Here is a 19,638-nt window from a genome sequence, read left to right on the forward strand (position 1 = left end):
GAACTCAGTGGCCAGTCTATACAGATCAACGTGGCCAGTCTACACAGAACACATTCCAGACCTCTCCAAATGTACCCACCCCCACCTCAAGAAGCTCCACTGGCTCCCTGTTCAGAAGAGGTGCCAATTCAAGATGCTGAACCACATCTTCAAGGCACTCCACTACTTGGGACCAGCATACATCAACCTCCGACTGAACTTCCACATTCCCTCCAAGCACCTGTGCTTCGCCTCCGGCTGTCTCACACACACCCCCCACATCTGCTGCAGCAACAGTGTTGGGCACTCTTTCTCCTTCCTCACTATGAAATCTTGGAACAACCTCCCTCTTCACCTCCGGACTATGTCCTCCCTGCTGCAATCCAGAAAAGGACTCAAGGACTGGGTATTCAACTGATCCCCCTACAGCGGCACTTTCTGCACCTGGATACTCTCATGGGTGATTAGATGCGCTATACAAATCCTGTTTCATTGTGGTCTGTGAACACAGCATGCCTTCTGCTCCGTTACTCCCACATTCTGTGGGACACAGTTGCACAAGTGTTGCCGTAGGTCCCAGAGGAGGCCTGGGCTGCACACACTCAGGCTGTTGCCGATGGGAGGGACTCAACAAAGTTCACTAGTCACTATTTGCTGTAGACTTGACACGGCCTACTCACTGGGCAGAGTGGTTTCGTTAATGGTGGCCCTGATACACCACGCCTGGTTGAGGATGACTGGTTTTTGGGGGGGATGTCCAGGCATCCTTTATGGACATGCCCTTCAATGACACCTGTCTCTTCGGAGACGAGAGGGTTTCAGCGCAGTAGTCCTGCAAGGACAGTCGGGCTACAGAAAAGTCCTTGGGTCTGTCTATGGCTCCATGTCACCCCAATCCACCTTTCACTCCTTTCGTAGCTCTGGGAGGGCTTCCAACCGCGCCAATTCCCTCCCAATCACCCAGCTGTGCATGCTCCCCAGCCTCTGCGTGGCCAACGGCGTGGTACTCGCAGGCCTAAAGGGTCAGGTAGCCAGTGGCCTGGTCAGTCCTCCACCTCCCGGGCAGCTGCAGCCTCCAAAGCTTCCTAATCTGCCCCATTGCTACCAAGGGCATCCAGTTGGGCGTCCTGATTCGCCATGACCTGCCCCCCCCTGGCAGTCCATTACATCGGACAAGTGGGTTTTACAGATAGTCCAAAGGAGCTACTCCCTCACCTTAGTCACAACCACTCCCTCCATGCCACCATCTCACGGCCGGCTGAAGGAGGATCATCTGTCCCTTCTCCGCAAGGAAGTCCTGACTCTCTTTGTCAAGGGAGCCTTAGAGAGAATATGGGTGTCAGAAGTAGGGTGTGGTTGCTATTCCTGCTACTTTCTGGTTCACAAAAAAGGAAAAAGGAATTTGTCATATTCTAGATCTGTAGGCCCTCAAGTTCTTTCTCAAGAAGGAGAAATCCAAAATACTCTTGTTAGCTCAGGTCTTGTTGGCCCTGGACCCAGGAGACTGGATGGTAGCCTTGGACTTTCAGGACACCTACTTCTGCATCCCCGTCCTGCCTGCCCACCAGCGCTATCAGTGGTTTACGGTAGGTCACAAGCATTTTCAGTTCACCGTGCTCCCTTTTGGCCTTACCAGTGCCCCTTGGGTGTTCACCAAAGTAATGGCTTTGGTTGCAGCTCACCTGCGGAAATCAGGGTTACCAGTCTTCCCCTATCTCGACGACTGACTGTTGAAGGCAGGCTCGCCCCAGGCTGTTGTCTCCCACTTCTAGACTGCGGCAAACCTCCTGCATTTGCTGGGGTTCACTATCAAGTAGGCACAGTCACACCTGACTCCCTCTCAGATGTTCCCTTTCTTCGGAGCTTGATTGGACACTGTGCAGTTTTGGGCTTATCCCCCAGAGCGGTGGGTCCAGGATATTCAGGCTATGTTTCAGCCACTATCCTTGGTTTCGGTGAGTGTGCGGGGCCTCATGGCCTCCTGCATCCTGCTTGTGACTCATGCCAGGTGGTATATGCAGGCTCTGCAGTGGGACCTGACGTTCCAGTGGGCGCAACATCAGGGACATCTCTCTGACATGGTCCAGATCTCGGAGGGAGCAGTGGAAAATCTGCAGTGGTGGCTAACAACCGTGATTGGGTCAGAGACAGACCCCTCTCCCTTCCCCAACCAGATCTCATAGTGGTGACAGATGCGTCACACATGGGATGCGGCAGCCATCTGGGAGAGGGGGGAAGTGAGAAGTTAGCCTGGCATATGATGTCCACTAATTCTAGTGGGCACCTTGCACCAGTCTAAATGGACCCTTATTGATGGTGGTTGTAAAATCAACCTTATAGACAAGCTATCCTAGTGGTAGCATGGACCAGCAGACTTAGGCTAAACTCCAAAGAGCATGTGAAGCTGTTTGTTTTACCAATTTTAATCCCTTGAATACCAAATGAAAGGACACCACACAAGGTATATATCAAATAAATATGTATTTATTTCTAACACAACCCCTCTGCACTCTTTATGAGGTCAGAGGTAAAAGTACATCACAAGTTAATTAATTAGCATACGATAAGTTGCACAAATACAGTTTTGCCCTAGGGGCCTCACAAACCATATACTAAAATAGTGGTATAAGAGCCACTACAGGAATCGTGAAAAGGCCTAGGGCCTAGGGAATCGCTGGGGCTACACTAAACGACCAAAGGTTAGGAAGTAGGAGACCCACAGGAGACGCGTGCAGTGTCTAAACACAGCCACAAGTTACCATTGTCAATTAATGGAGAATGTAAAAGTTATAAAGTTATAATTAAGGGCACTTCCGGATGGACTACGACAAAACCCCTTTAGACTAGGACACTTGGAGAGTCAAGACCCAAGGGAGCACCGGAGTACTCGAGTTACCTCACCCAGGGGAGACGGGTGCATAGGTGTCTTTTGGTGTCGGGTTTCATTGATGTTTTCAATGGAGATCTGCAAAGAAGTGCTGCAGGCGACCAGAGGAAAAGTGTCCGGGTGGATCTAATGCTGGATCGAAGATCTGAAGAACCTGAAAGCAGAGGGGACAGAGTCTGGGTCACTAGCCAGTGACCAGGAAGGTCCCGGGAAGGAACCAGGCGATGTTGCGTCGATTCAGGTGAAGAAGGTGAAGCTTGTCTCTGCAGCCACGAGGACCAGGAGGTGTTGACAATGACCAGGAGCTGGATTCGAGCGGTTCCACATAGGATCTGATTGACTTCGGTGTCGGTATCCGGATTAGACCCAACAAGCCTTGGCAAACGCAATCCACGCAGGAAGTGAAGATTGGCTTTCAGTCAGACCAGCAAGGTCTGGGGAGCTTCTCCTTTGCAGGGAAGCTGGGGCAAGCCTGGAGCAACCAGGCCAGCGGTGTATATTCAAAAAGAAGTCTTCAGAGGGCTAACTAGCCAGCGGGCTAGCAACCGGGAAGACGCGTCGAGCTGAAATGCAGGAGTGTGGAGGGCTGAGCTTCGGTGCAAATGGTGCTTGGGTCTGGGGCTTCTCGTAACCCAATGCACAACTTCGAGTTACCTCTGGAGTCGATGCAGTTAGCAAAATGCCGGATGTCCAGGGTGTCCGGTCCCATGTCTCTCGTGTCTGCCACGGGTCTCCGCTTTGCTGTGGGTGTGGATCTGAGTCCGAGAAGTCTGGAAGTCCAGTTCCTGTGTCGCTGAGTCTTCGGGTTCCGGTAGGAGCGTCGACAAAGCAGACCGGCAAGTTACTGGTGGTGCCTGTTTGAACCACAAGGGAGATGTCTTCAATCTTCTAGTCGAAATAGAACGTCGAAGGTCCAAGAGTTCTGTATCAAAGTTTTGTTCCAGGATAATCTAAAGTCCTGGGGACACAGCTCCTATACTTATACTAAAAAAAGGGGCTGGATTACCTGCTAGGTCCCTCCAATGGGTAGACCTGGGAAGGGGGTGGTTACTTCCCTTTGTCCAGTTTCGCGCCAGAGCGGGGCTGGAGAGCCCCAGCAACTGGTTTGAACCGGGCTATGCATGGATCACCTTGTGTGTCCCAGGCAGTGTCTGGAAAAGCATCTTTTCATTCAACCCACCCTGCCCCAATAAACTACAGGCTGTCTGGGGAGGTGCTGGCACCTCCCTCAACAGGAAACCTATTTTCCAGGCCTCCCTTGCTGGAGTTTCCCCCAGCAGCAGGAGGTCAGACTCATGTCTGTGGCAGCAGCATCCATTTTGTGATGCTGAGGCTCTGATTTACTTTAACCGGGGTTAACAGTAACTACATGTCTTCTCCCTCTAGAAGGGTGGAATGCTACCCCCGCCACCAGAACTGGTGGGGAGGGGGGGGGTAGTATTCCAAAGTGTTTGACACCTTACACAACATTTTTTGATAAAGCCAAACCAATGTTAGCATTAACCACGAGGATTATAATGCACTTAAGAGTATATGGTATGGCTAAATCATAGAACAGCTATAAGGAGATGGTTCCGAAAGCTGCAGAGGGGCTCAGCTCATGCTAGGGCACCCTCTCACATAACACCAAGCACTCTGCCTCCAGGATTGTTAAGGCCTGCCATCGGAGTGACTTATAGGTTACTATGTGTCTATAATTAATGTGAAATATAGATATACTATATCTAAGTAAGGGGTGATTACACCACCTTACCCAAGCTGAGTGATCAACCTGTGGTGTCAGTTTAGATGGCCATCCAGGGGTGGCATAATACATGCTGCAGCCCCTGTTAGGTCTTGGATGCACCTATGCCCTGGGTACCTAGGGTACACTATACAGGGCCTCACAAAGGTGACCCAGTAACCAATCTGGTATGTACCTAAAGTGCATGGTATCAATTTAGAGAGAGAACAGCTGGGTTGTGGGTCTGATTAGCAGGCCCACAGCCACACTAAAGACGAAAAACCAGAGAATCACAGCAAAAATTGAGGGTGACCATAGGAAGCAGACCCTACTCTCCTACAGGAGAGATCGCAGGATTCAGGTCTCTGGCTGAATCTGAGCTCCACATCAACCTGCTGGAGCTGTGTGCCATTTGACTGGCATAGGAAGCCTTCCTGCCCTCCATCAAGAGAAGGCTTGTACCAGTGTTTATGGACAATAACACCGCCATGTGGCACTGCATAAAACAGGGTGTGGTGGAATTGTGCCAAGGAGTTCTTTGCCTCTGGACACAGCTGGAACATCAGGGCATATCCCCGGTGGTTCAGCACCTGGCAGGCTCTGTGAACGTCAGAGCAGAGGAACTCCGCCACCGGAGGCCTAGTAGATCATGAATGGCATCTCCACTCGGAGGTGGCGCAAGGTCTCTTTTAGCAGTGGCGAGAGCCTTGGTTTTATTTGCCTCTGTGTAGAATGTGCAATGTCAGCAGGTTTACGTTCAGTTTCCATGGTGGCTCTCACTTGGAGAAGCTTTTCCTCTCAAATGGAGCTCATGCCTCCTGTATGCCTTTCAGAAGATCAGGAACAATCACGCCAAAGTCATCCGTGTGGCTCCGGACTGGGCTCGGAGAGTCGGGTATCCTGAGCTACTGAGCGTGGCCTTCAATCTGCCAATCAGGCTGCCCCTTCAGAAATTCTTCTGTCACAGCAGCAGGGGAGGGTTCTCCACCCAAACCTGTCCACTCTCGAGCTACTCGCATGTGGATTGAGCGGTGACAGTTGACACCCTTTGACCTTTCTCCCGAAGTCTGTAATGTCACTTCGGCAGTTAGGCATCCCTCCACCAAAACGGTATATGCCTGTATTGGAAAAAATTGTTGGCTGGTGTGCAGGAGAAGGCATTAATCACCTTTCCGAAGTCTTACTCTTCATTTATTTGCTTGCCCATCAGGGCTCTGCTCTGGACACTCTTAAGATTTATCGATCTGCTCTTTCTGCCTTTTAGCAGCTGCCTGAACAACCCTAGTTTAAGTCCCCTATTGTACATAGGTTCTTAAAAGGTCTTGTCCATCTCTGCCCTCCCTCACCATTTATTAAGCCTTAGTGGGACCTTAATGTGGTTTTAACTTTTTTTAATGTGTGCTCCTTTAGAGCCTTACTAGAATTGTTCCCTCAGACGTTGTATGATCAGAACAGCCTTTCTTGTGGGGATTACATCTGCCCATAGAGTGAGTGAGCTGCAGGCCTTGTCATCTAAGCTGCCTTACCTCTCAGCTAATGCACGCAAAATGGTTCTTTGTGAGAGGGCCACCATTTTACCGAAAGTGGTCACTTCATTTCATGTAGGTCTATCAGTCACCCATCCTACCTTTTAAGCTCCTCCACATCCTCCAAAGAAGAGGAGCGACTCCACCATCTGGACCCATAAAGAGTGTTGTAACTCTACCTTGACAGCACACAACGGTTCCGGATGTATGACCAACTCTTCCCGGGGTATGTTGGTGTGAAGAAGGGTTGGGCTGTTCAGAAGCGGACCATCTCTAGATGGGTCGTACTCTTCATCAAAATCTGGTATTGCTTGGGTATCTTAGGTGTATCTATTCATAGGTAAAATAATCTGCCGCTAGGCGTCTCTATCAGGTGAGCAAATTAATTAGAATTGGTAATGCCTTATCTGGAAGATTCTATATCTAGCCTCAGATTCCTTACCGATGATGTATATTTGGGTATCGTCCACATACAAATGGTAGGAGATGTTGGCGGTACGAAGAACTTTGGTGAGTGGCTCTAAGTAAAGATTAACACCATGCGCGCTAGCGGAATTCCGCTCGCACGCTGGGTTTTGCGAAAACGCACTTTACGTGACGAGCTGGGCTCGTCATCAGCGTGCGAGGAGGCTACCCCATGACGAGCCCAGCTCGTCATGAGCGTGGAAGGGGTTAAAGAGGGTGGGGGACAGGGTTGAACCATGGGGGACTCCAACCGTGACCGGGGTGGGAGCTGATAGGTTGCCATTGATGAGGAATCTCTGAGAGCGGTTGTGGAGGAAGGATCTGAACTATTCCAGGACCACGCCATCCAGACCAATCCTGAATTTGAGGCGTTCAAGTAGTTTTTTATGGTTGACCGTATCGAAGGCGGAGGATAGATCAAGGAGGATTAGAAGGCAGGTTTTGCCTTGGTCTAGGGCTTGGAGGGCGTCATCCACGATGTGGAGCATGGTAGTTTCAGTGCTGTGCCCTGGCCTGAATCCAGATTGTAAGTCGTCCAGTAGGTCGAAGTTGTTGATGTGCTGGCTAAGTTGCTGTTTATTTATTTATTTATTTATTTGGCAATTTTTAAAGCGCGCAAATACCCTTGGGTGTCTCGGCGCTGTAGATGCAGAACTCTCATGGGGGGGAGGGGTATGGAGGTTTAGGCAGGGAACAACCAGGTCTTTAGTTTCTTTCTGAAATTCAGGAGGGTCGGAGCACACTTGATGTGTAGAGGGAGTGTGTTCCACAAAATGGCTGTTGCCACTGAGAAGCGTTTGTCGCCCCAGTTGGCCCTTCTTGTACAGGGGACCATGAGTAAATGTGCTGAGGATGACCGCAAGGTTCTTGTGTGTTCAAGCGGTCGGAAGGCTCTTCTTAAAAATAGGGGTCCGTGATCATGGATAGCCTTGTATGCTATGCATAGTGATTTAAATTTGATACGGCTCCTCACCGGTAGCCAGTGCAGCTGTCGGATGTAGGGGGAGACCGATGCAAACCTAGGGATGGATAGCAGTGTCCTGGCTGCTGCATTCTGCACTGTTTGCAGTTTGAGGACCTTTTGTTGTGCATTGAGAAACAGTGCGTTGCAGTAGTCAGTTTTGGAGAATACCAAAGTACTGACCAGGGTTTTGCCTGCATGAGGAGGAAGGTATGGGATTAGTTTTTTTTATCCTTTTTAGTGTGTGGAAGGAAGAGGAAACCACTGCATTAGCATGTTGCTGAAATGACAGCTTGTTATCGAAGATAACGCCCAGGTTGCGTACCTTCGTTACAGGTTCTGGGGGTTGTCCCATCTGGTGGGGCCACCATTGTGGGGACCAGGTAGGTTGAAGCCTCCCGAATGTCATCACTTCTGTCTTATCAGAATTGAGTTTAAGACAGTTGGATGACATCCAGGAGCTTATTGCCATCATTCCCATTTGGAAGTTGGCTGCCACCGAGATTCCATCATTGTGTATTGACAGCACCAATTGGGTGTCGTCAGCATAAGTAGTCAGGGAGATTCCGCAGGATTTTATGACCCTCGCCAGGTCCGACACATAGATGTTGAATAGTGTCGGACTTAGCGAGGATCCCTGCGGTACTCCACATGGCAGGGAAAAAGTCTGGGATGTAAAATTGCCTAGCCTTACAGTTTGCGGACGGTTTGCCAGAAATGAAGCCAGGAGGTCTTTGGCTTTGTCTGTAATTCCTATGGCCTCGACACGGTCGATCAAGGTGGCATGGTCGACCGTGTCAAAGGCCGCGGATAGATCGAGGAGTATCAGTACTGCGGCTCCTCCGTTATCCATCGTAGCCCTAATCTCATCTGCAGCTTTTAGTAAAGCTGTCTCCGTTCCGTGGCCTTGTCGAAACCCAAATTGGGTGTCATCTAGTAGATTGTTATGATGAATATAGTGTGACAGCTGGGTATTCATAATCTTTTCAAAGATTTTTGCAGGGAATGGGAGACAGGCAATGGGCCTGTAGCTGGCAGGCAGGAGAGGGTCTAGGCTGGGCTTTTTGAGTAAGGGCTTGATTATTGCTTTTTTCCATACTGAGGGGTATACACCTGATGCAAACATTGCATTGCATATGATGGTTAGTGGTTATAGTTAGAGAGAGCGCTTTTGTAAGTGATCTTATCAGCCGTATTAAAGTTACGGCGCCACTGCCGTTCGAGGTTTCTGCAGTGCTGGCGCTGGAGTCTGAGTGATTCAGAGAACCAAGGGGCTGAAGGAAGTTTTCTACTCCGATGGGATGATTTGAAAGGTGCTAATTTATCGCAGGCTTCGATCAGATTGTCCATGTAAGTATCTGATGCTGCTATGGGATCATGCTCATTAGGTAGTGGGCTGTCCTGTATCATCTGAGTGAGACGTTCAAGATTTAGGTTTTTCCAGTCTCTAAATTTGGTGGGAAGGGGAAGAGGCAAGCACGGGGAAGTGGGTTTAGTGGGAATAGAGAAGCATATTGCTGAGTGGTCTGTCCAGATTAATGGGAAGACCTCGGTGATGGAGATTTCAGGGTGGTTGGTGAATAATCCATCCAACGTATGTCCTGCTTTGTGCGTGGGTTTTTTAACAATTTGTGTGAGTCCGGCTGTCTCTAAATCTCCCAGGAGCGTTATGGTGTCTGGGTCATCTAAAACTTCGAGATGAAAGTTTAGATCTCCTAAGATGGTAAACTGCGGTGATCCAATTGATGTCTCGATTATATGATCCAAGCATGCTAGGAATTTGGCTCTGGATCCTGGGGGACGGTAGATCAACATACCTTTGAAAGTGGCTTTACTGGATAAGCCTATTGAGAAGAGAAGGGCCTCGCATTCAGGGTATGTTGTGTCTGCTGTAGTTATCGTGAGGTGATTTTTGTAAATGATCGCGACTCCTCCACCCTTCCTTATCGGTCTGTCTAACTTACACACGCAGTAATTGTTAGGCGTGGCGTCTCTGAAGTCCGGGCCAGAGGCTTCGTCTCCCCACGTCTCGGTGATGAATAAAATATCTAAATGTTGCGATTCTATGAAATCTGAGATTTCAAATTTGTGTTTCGGCAGTGATCTTACATTTATAAGAGCTGCCGACACTAGTGGCGGAGGTGTAGGATGAGGGGTAGATGGCGTCTCAGTACAGGTAGGACACTTAAGAGGTCCGATCCTGGGATTGTTGTAGTAGAATTTAGGTATGGAGTGGGACAACCTACTTGTTTGCTTGATGCTGAGCAGTTGGTCCGAAGTATACGTTATTGGTGAAGAATTGTTGCTGGGGTGAGAGAGTGATGGATCAAGGGGGGTGGCCCTGTGCCCGGTCTCGGCGCGGACGAGCGCAGACGAGCTTGCCTTATGCGCGCCTTCGGCGCGCAATCGTCGCGCCCGCTGCGCTCGTCCGCTGCGCTTCCTGGGGAAGCACATGATATATACACGTGTAAGTCAGGGCGGGGGGCGTGGCCTCCAAGGGGGCGTGGCCTGCGGGCCGAGCGCGGCGCCGATCAGGAACTGCTAGCGAGAAAGCAACTGGCGTTACCCCGCTTTTTGCAGTTTCTTCAAGGTAGGTGCTAGTTAAAACATAGTATCAACAGTTGAACACACTTCTCCAATACTTTGGTTAGTAAAGGGATATTGGAGATGGGTCTGAAATTGTCAGGGGAGACTGGATCCAGTGATGGTTTTTTCAAAATAGGGAGGACTTGGATGGCTTTCAAAGGGTCTGGAATCGAGCCCTGCTGGAGAGTTCAATTCCTAATGCCGTGATTTTATCAGTGAGGAAGGAGGAGAATTCCTCTGATGATATTAGAGATTTGGGTGATTCTTTTGGCGTTTTAGCCAATTTATTAGATTGGTGTTTGATCAGTTCAAAGAGATTGCGGGGTCTATTCTTGGCGTTCCCCAGCTCCGACCTGAAATATTCTTTCTTGGAATTGAGGATGTGCTTGTTGTAGGCGTTTCTCGCCTGGTGGAGAAGTTTCAGATGCGTAGCGGAGGGGTGTGGTCTCCAGATTCTTTCAGATTGCCGTAAGGATCGCCTCTCCATGTTGAGTGAACCAGTGAACCAGGGGTTCCTGTCTTTTATTTGTGTTCTTTTTAGTTTTAGAGGGGCAAGGCCGTCCAGAATGTTTGAAATAGATGATGAGTAATGCTCATTGAGGTCGCTGACCGTGGTTATGTGCGAGGAGGTCAGATTTGCAGTGAGCCTCCAGTTCTATAAGGTCGAGGTTCTTAGTGTCTGTGGTCCAGCGTTTGAGAATGACTGGTTGCGGTGTCTTAGTCTTGCGGGTCCCAGGTAAAATGAAGGAGATGGAGTGGTGGTCGGACCATTCACAGGGGTCTATGTAGATAGGTTTGACTGAGGATTCCTTGGAAATGATCCAGTCAAGGATGGCCCCTTTTGAGTGGGTTGTAGGGGTGTGGAAGTTATTAAAATATCTACTTGTCCATGGGGCAGGTTGCTTCATGAATCTACTTGTCCTGTAACTAAATCCACTTGTCCCTCTGGTGCCATGTAGGATCAGCAACACATTATGGCAGCCATCTCATTATGTTGGAGCTCTTATATAGCCTCTCTGATTATGCAGGGCTCATACCATAGTAGAGTTTGAATACTAACAATCCCTATATGTTGCCACGTTTCCGCAGATCTACATACTGCGACTGAAGGTAGTGGCAAGCAATAGATCCAGGGTTGGAATTCCCTTTTGAGTCTGTGCAAACCTACTAACTTGCATGTTTTCAACAACTCTTCTCTAATATTTTCCCATACTGAGAAATGATGGAAATTTACTCCTGACAATGGCAGACGCAAACCTTCTTCCAGAGTTGGGAAAATAGTGGTTGGAGGGAAAATGAACTTGCAAACACTCAGGTTTTCGCATTTGCAAATCTATACATGCATATTTGCTCATGCTAAAATGCAGTTCACAAATATTTCCTAGGAGTACAATTTCTTGCCCTACTTCTGTAAATTCTTGTGAATTCACGAAAGACATATAGCTGCAAGGGTGCACTTTTGAGACTTTCTTTAATAATTGGGCCCCTAATTTGGTCTGGCGTTAACCATGACAGTTTGTGTTTATTAAAATTCTCTCTCTCTCTGTATCGGCTGGCTTCACTGTGGTGACAGCATTCTGTCTTTTACAAGGAGCATATCGGCACACAGAGTAGTTTTGTTCAGTGCCAATACTAATGTGTCAGTGTGTGCTTTTTTGAGGACAAAAACTATTTTTTTGCTTTTGCCAATGTTTGTTATAATGGTGAGGGCCTGGAAGCTCTCATCAATAAGATTTTACAAAAACCATGACAAAACAAGTCACGCATTACCAAAACTAAAAGGCCGACCACCAATTTCAGACCTACTGGCTTTGCCAATGCTTGTTTAAGTTTGTTTCCCATAACCTTATTGAAACTGTTACACTGATTTAGCAATGTGAATATTTTTGCGAAATACTAGCATGCATCAACATATTTTTCTAAATGATTCTGCTAAGAAAGAGTACCTGAAATTTTGCAGTAGTTTAGTTAAATGGTTTTTTCCCTACTTTCATTTGTTTAGGAACATTTTTTATTGAAAGCAAGGAATCATTAATGTTGCTTTCAAGCTTCTGCTTCTGCTAATATGTGCATCTAATCAGAGCATTCTGGGAGCATTATGCATAGCCTCATATTGCTAAACTTTGAAACTGTGTGTCCACGTTTTTATACTGGAACCACTGTCAGTAGTGCAGTCAGAACTTACATTTCCTTAGAGCGTTCACCCTAATAATAAAGGCTTTCAATTAATGAACCATAAAGACAAGTTTGAACAACATTAGCATATGCACACACACATTAACTTCACTGCAGGCAGTGTCCTTCCCTGACCCTTAATGTGACACTGCAAACTGACAGCCAAAGGGTTTGTGCTGCAAGGGGTTGGGTCTACTTGTCACAAGGACAAAATACACATTAAAACTTGTTGCTCTTGACCCCAAACAATATGTCCTGGGCGTCGGGCTATAGGAATTCCACAACCACTGGTTTGCAGAGAGCAGGCTTGAGTGAGGGCTTGGTCAGTTAGGAGGTCTTTGATGGCGTTGACGTATGGATCTTTAGTGTCATTCCAGTGTAGGTTGAAATCACACAGGAAAATCTCTGTGGCAGTCAGTGATGGGTGCAAGGCATAGGGCTGGGTGGTAGGGTGAGAGGGAGGGTGAGGAGTGATGGACACAAGGGAGGGGGCTGAGTGGCGAGGTGAGAGGGAGGAATGAAGCACAGAGGAGGGGAAAAGAGGACTGAGGCAAAGTGGGGGAGTGTGAAAAACTCTCACTGCCATAATTCTTTTTTTTAGTTTTATATAGCGCAAACTAGACCCGAGACATCGGGTATCAGAGCGCTTTACATGAGCACCAGTTTCTTTTACAGATGGACACATTCATTTCGGTAGGCACAGGTAGATTTAGGTGATTTGCCCAGAATATAAATATTTTAATGACATTGCATTATGTGTGTGTGTGTGTGTGTATATGTATATATATATGTATGTGTGTATATATATATATATATATATATATATATATATATATATATATATATATATATATAAATATATATATGTGTGTATATAAAGACACGTTTTTATAAGGTAATATTTTTATATAGTATTAAAAGTTATTCGTTTTTATTTTATAGTATCTTAAAGTTGTATATTTAAATATGTAATATTTACTACATTAAACTATATATGTAAATATAGAATTATATTTGTCTATGTTTTTGTACAATGTTAGTGTGAATTGATTTTTTATTTTTGTACTTACCATTATATGTATAGGGACACAGCATTTTGTCAAACAATATTGTCCCTATATGTTATTTCAGTGATTCCCCCCCTAATGCCTTTGTGGTGTTTTGAAAGTTCCTTCATCTCCACCTCCAAACAGGTATCCTTGGCTGAGTCACTCTTCCTTTCTCCTTAACTCTCTTATCTCTTAGCTGCTGCTTCAAACTCTTGGTGTTCTAATTCAGGATATCTTGTTTTCTTAATGGTTCTACCTGCCTCCTTTGTTCCCTTCTTAGTACAGTTCCCGAGTGCCTACCACTCACGCTTCTCTTGCTGACCCCTTCTTCTCCGGAGTCCTTTTCTTCAGACACGCCCTCTTTACTTTTCCCGTTACTCACTTTTGCCCCTTGGTGATTCTTTCATCTTCTGTGTTTTCTTCTTCTCCAGGCGAGCCACCTTTTCCATTGTGTTTTTCCTTTCTCTTTCTTCCCTTTGTGGGGTTATTCTTCCATCTCTTTGTCTTTTCCTCTGGACAGATCCTCCCCAAATAAAGTAATTTATTAAGGATGGGGGATTAGTTTGGCAGCTGCAAATGATTCCCTGCATTTTGTCCTGGAATTCACATAAAGGAATTGTCTGAGATGTAACCAGTTGAACAATTGATTACACAAGGCCTTGTATGGTGGATGGCTGAATTTTCAGGCAGCATGATCGCAGCATTTGATCTTCAGACTTCAAAACATTGATTTGGTCTCCCACGTTAGATAGTCAATGCCCTGACTCCCGGTACAAGATTCTCTCTGATTCTGTCTCTTTGGGGTAACCCTCTAGAGCCTCAGATAGAACCTCAACAAGTGCCACCTGACTAAACCCTTCAGCTGATCTTATGCTTCTGGCATTCCCTCAAGAAACTGCAAAGTGCACAGATTTGTGGTGCTCAGACCTAGATTATGTGTACTCTGACTCTACATATTAGAAAGAAACTTTCACCACTGCCCATTCGCCTGACTTGCAAGGCCTGGCTTTTTTGATAATTTTCTCCACCTTCCTTGAGCCCAGAGTGGTTGCTCACCCAGTGATTGTTTTGAGGGCAGTGTTAACAAATAAACAGATCTCCTTTGCTTTTCCTCTAGTCGCTCACTCTGGTCACTCTTCTCCATCTTCTCTGTAAACGTTGCTTTTGCTGATCCCCTCTTACTCTCTCTTATCCCTTGAGTGATCAATTCATAACTTGGATCTCTTTTACTTTGGACAGATCTCCTTTGCAGATTACAATCTTCTGGATGTCATCCAAAATCTCCTGGCGGTTGCCCCGGACTGCCTGAACAGCTTCCCCGCTCTGAAGGCCTTCAAGGAAAAGATGGAATCTCGTCCGAAACTCAAGGTCTTCCTTCAGTCGGATAAACACAAGAGCCCTATGCTTCCACCCTTCTAGGCAGCTGTAGTCGGACCATCATCCAATGTGCCATCGGCCACCTCCTCAAACCTCTCGACCTCCTCACCGGGAACAGCTCCATCCAATGAAAGGATCTGATCACACTCTGAGCTCATGGGAGGATAATGAGAATAAAAAGTATTTTCAAAGTCTTGCCTACCCATCTGTACAACTGTTTTTCTGTATTTTAATGTGTTTATTCCAGCAAGGCACTTTAAAAAAAAAGCAATGACTTTGTAAATGGTGGAACTAAGAAATATAGAAGAGCTACTATGGTTTAGTTAACGAGTACAGACATAATACATAGATAATGTCACATGTTTACATTGAAATACAGAGGCTAGCAGGCATGGGGTGAGTTGTATGGGGGTGTCATCAGTATTGCTACTCCAGCATCGGAAGGCTTTTGAGGGCAGATTTGCAAGCAGAAAGTTTCCACCCCAAGTTTGCAGGCAAGGGTGCTCCTTTGGAGGAGTCCAGGTAGTTTGCAGGATCTTCTTGACGTGAGTACTGGTTGGTTTGGAAATAGACAGGTGGCTCAGGATGCCCAGGAGCAGTGAGTGAGGGTGGGCAAAGGGAGAGATAGCAGGAAGAGGCAGACAGGAGGTGTGCCAAGCGCTGCCTTGTTGGCAGTAGTTAGGAGTTTGCATGGTTCTTATGACGGCCATCTTGCCGCCTCTAGGGAGACGTAGTGGTGAGTCTATGCGCTAGACCATGGACCTGATTCACCAACTGCTCTTTCTAGTACTTTTTGTAGTACTGCAAAATTTAAACCCAAAATAAAATGTACTACAAGATATAAGTTTGACCTATACTTCTGTTTATGGCTGCTCCACCCCAGCTGCTGAGTCCCCGCAGTCATTAACTTGTTGTTTGAGAATAACAAAAAAAGGAATCCGTCCTATCATGCTTGGCAAAACGTATTATGTTGTAAGAGGGAGGAGAGTCACTTACGGAGTTCAGAATAGAGGATGTGGCAGAAACCATAATGTGCTCATGACCAGGTTGTTGATCAGTAATTTGGTGACTGTACAGGGAGAGGAGAACTTGTTCCCTGGTGTCCAGAAGCAGGAATCTGACCTCTGCCTCATTTACCCTTTGAGATAGTGAATTATTCTAGTCCAGGGTAGAATTGCATGCCAGGCTAGAGGGCAGGAAGTGACAGTGACACTTCCTCATGTCAGTGTTGGGGGAGCAACAGCAGTAGAGAATAAGAGGATGAGGTGTTTAACTTCAGAGAGAGGGAGTCCTTCACTGCTTAAATACTGAGAGGAAGACAGAGATTCTCAGTCAGACGGAGGACAAGGGGTTGATTGGGAATAGTATGACCTGAGTACTTAGCACAGAAGTGACATCAGATGCAACCATAGATGCTCATGTGTAGAGCTAGAGGATGATGGTGCCGGGTTATCTGAGTGTCTGGTGACTCAGTGGACTAATGCCTCCACTGCAGGGGCCTGTGTTTGACCTCATGGTCACAGGTTCAAATCCCGGCGGGTCCACTCAGCCTTTCATCCATCTGAGGTCAATAAAATGAGTGCCATTGAGTTGGGTAACAATAAACATCTGTTATTCAGCACCAAGAGACTTCGTTGGAGTAAACGTGCGCTTTACAAATACACGTTAGGTTATGTTATGGTACCCAAGACTGAACCTCCAGGAACTCCTACTGATAGGGGTGTGGTCAGAGGTCATGGGAGCACCGGGACACTGGCATAAAGTGGGTGCTATGATGGGACGAGAACTAATGCAGTCACTGCTGGTGATGTCTAGAGGCGCAAGAGTGGCTGGTATGGTGGGAGGGTCGACTGCGTTAAACGCCAAGAGAGGTTAAAAATGGATATGGGTTTAGAGGTGGTGGTCCGCAGTCAGAAAGCTGGAGACGTAGTAGAGCTGAATTGTGATGCTGACTGGAACAAGAGAGTCAGGAATTAGACAGATCAGGCCTTTTCTCTGGGTCTGGAACATCTGGATGATACTGGACAGGTTCTTTCTGTATGTTGTCAATTACCACTGGTGTGCCAGGGCTCTGGACACTGTTAGACTTGCAGTGGTGCGCCCCCTAGGGGTTCCTGCTAAATCCCTCAGGGACAGGTACTGAGAAGACTCTCTCGCACCATTTCATTGTACCTTTCGCTGATGACGTCCCCGCCTGCACTCCAGCCTTCCTCAGAGTAGGCAAGGTATCTCCAGGTCAGTCATCGTATCCTGTGCTCCAGAGAAGATCTTGATGTCATGTCTTGATGACAAGACCCTGTCTTCTCTCTGATTAGGTACGTGGAGGGCAAATATGCCCCTGGGCATATTATGTTATGTTACTCTTATTTGTCAAGCTGGCTTTGAAATGGCGCTCCGAGGGGCTTCCCGGAACTGGAATAGCTGGGGCATACTGAGAGAGATTAAATAACCAAGTTTACAGAACAAGTCTCATAAAAGGATGAAAGAAGTTCAAATATGCAAAAGAACGCCCTTCTTGTGTGTCCAAGTTCACAGCGTACCCTCATGGCACCCTCGGTGCCCAGATACCCCTAGGGATGACAGGGCTGCACTATACAAATGCTGATTGATTGGATTGAGTGTAGAGAATGGTTGTGAAACAAGCATCCTTAAAAAGTTAGGTCCTGAGCGAGTCATGGCTTTATGCATGTAACAGAAAGGTTTGAACTTCATACGCTTGTCTATATTAAGTCAGGGAAGATATCAAAGCTGAGAGGAAACCGAGACATGCTTAGGGATGGGACACAGAAGGTGTGCCGCAGCGTGGGAATGACCTGATGCTTTTTCACAGATTTGCGCCCCCCGGTAAAGTACATTACCATACTCCAGGCGAGAGACTTTCAAGGCCTGAACAATCGTCTTTTCGGTACAAATGGGCAGGAGTCAAGTCATAGGAGTTTTCTCAGCGCTCTAAGCAGGCCAAAACAACAGTCAGACTCCTTACTCATTGGATGGTCCTTAGTGAGCTTTCAATCCGGCCAAACTCCAACATCCTTCACTACCTGAGAAGGAATAGAGAGCAAGAGCTGAGGCTGAGTTCAAGGCTCTCTGTGATGATGGACAGCGGAGGCTGAGCTCAAGGCTCTCAGAGAGCAGAGGCTGACCTCAAAGATCTGAGATGACGAAGAGCAGAGGCTGAGCTCAAGGCTCTGAGATGACAGAGCTGAGGCTGAGCCCAAGGCTCTCAGTGGTCGAGAGCGAAGGCTGAGCTCAAGGCTCTCAGATGACAGGAAGCGGAGGCTCAGCTCAAGGCTCTCTGAGATGAGAGAGTGGAGGCTAAGCTCAAGGCTGTAAGAGAGAGTAGAGCAGAGGCTGAGTTCAAGATCTCAGAGAGCGGAGAGCCAAGGGTGAGCTCAAGCCTCTCAGAGATGACAGAGCAGAGAGAAGAGTATGAGCTCAGGGCTCTCAGAGATGACATGGCGGAGGCTGAGCTCAAGGCTCTCAGAGCAGAGGCTGAGCTCAAGGCTCTAGTTCAAGTTCAAGAATTTGTATAGCGCACTACTCACCCAGAGGGTCTCAAGGCGCTTGGGGGAGGGGGGGGGTACTTTACTTATCAAATATCCAAGTTTTTAGTTGCTTTCTGAAGGAGAGGTGGTTCTGTGTAAGGCGGAGGTGGGTGGGGAGAGAATTCCAGGTTTTGGCCGCTAAGTAGGAGAAGGATCTTCCCCCCCCATGGTGGATCTATGGATGCGCGGAATTGCGGCGAGGGCTTGATTGGACGATCGTAGTTGGCGGGTGGGGTTGTAGAAGGACAGTCGCGTATTGAGGCATTCGGGTCCTAGGTCGTAGAGGGCTTTGTGTACGTGGGTGAGGAGACGGAAAGTTATTCTCTTGTTGACGGGGAGCCAGTGGAGGTCTTTCAGGTGGCCGGAAATGTGAGCTTGACGGGGGATGTCTAGTATGAGTCTGGCTGAGGCGTTTTGGATGCGTTGGAGTTTTTTCTTTAGTTTGGCTGTGGTTCCGGCGTAAAGGGTGTTTCCGTAATCCAGTCGGCTTGTGACCAGTGCGTGGGTGACCGTCTTTCTTGTTTTGGTGGGGATCCAGCGGAAGATTTTTTTGAACATGCGTAGGATGTTGAAGCATGATGATGAGACGGCGTTGACTTGTCTGGTCATGGAGAGGGAGGGGTCCAGGATGAAGCCCAGGTTACGTGCGTGGTCCGTAGGTATGGGTGCGGTTCCCAGGGCCGGTGGCCACCATGAGTCGTCCCAGGCAGCGGGGGATGAGCCTATGATGAGGACTTCCGTTTTGTCCGAGTTCAGTTTTAAACGGCTGTTCTTCATCCACTCGGCTACTTCTTTCATTCCTTCGTGTAAGTTGGCTTTGGCGGTGTTTGGGTCTTTGGTGAGGGAGAGGATCAGCTGGGTGTCGTCTGCGTAGGTGATGATGTTCAGGTTGTGTTGGCGTGGGATGGATGCGAGGGGACTCATGTATATGTTGAAGAGGGTGGGACTGAGTGATGATCCTTGTGGTACGCAGCAGATGATTTCGGTGGCCTCTGATCTAAAAGGGGGGAGGCAGACTCTCTGGGTTCTTCCGGCGAGGAACGAGTTGATCCAGTCCAATGCTTTTCCTTGTATTCCGACGTTGCTGAGGCATTGTATGAGGGTGCTATGACCGACTGTGTCGAAGGCTGCGGAGAGGTCATGTAGGATGAGGGCAGCTGTTTCTCCGTTGTCCAGTAGAGTTCGGATGTCGTCTGTTGCTGCGATGAGGGCAGTTTCGGTGCTGTGTTTGGCTCGGAAGCCGGACTGTGAAGGGTCGAGGGATTTGTTGGATTCGAGGAAGGCGGCGAGCTGACTGTTGACGGCTTTCTCAATGACTTTGGCAGGGAATGGGAGGAGCGAGATGGGGCGGTATTTCTTAAGTTC

General features: G+C 47.8%; 1 protein-coding gene across 5 annotated transcripts in view; it reads left to right on the forward strand.

The window, feature by feature from the left end:
- LOC147736633 (glutathione S-transferase P 1-like) overlaps nucleotides 1-19,638 on the forward strand; it is a 496,543-nt gene that overhangs the window by 400,477 nt on the left and 76,428 nt on the right. For 4 of the 5 annotated variants that reach the window (XM_086953405.1, XM_086953403.1, XM_086953404.1 and 1 more), the window contains exon 7: nucleotides 14,591-14,919. The exons of the other annotated variant lie outside the window; for it this stretch is intronic. In XM_086953405.1, the coding sequence (XP_086809531.1) occupies nucleotides 14,591-14,770 (180 nt within the window). In that variant the 3' untranslated portion in view covers nucleotides 14,771-14,919. Of the gene's footprint in view, nucleotides 1-14,590; nucleotides 14,920-19,638 lie in introns of those variants that run through there. 5 annotated transcript variants of the gene reach the window in all.

The sequence above is a fragment of the Lissotriton vulgaris genome, chromosome 1_2, assembly GCF_964263255.1.
Source record: "Lissotriton vulgaris chromosome 1_2, aLisVul1.2, whole genome shotgun sequence".
NCBI lineage: Eukaryota > Metazoa > Chordata > Amphibia > Caudata > Salamandridae > Lissotriton > Lissotriton vulgaris.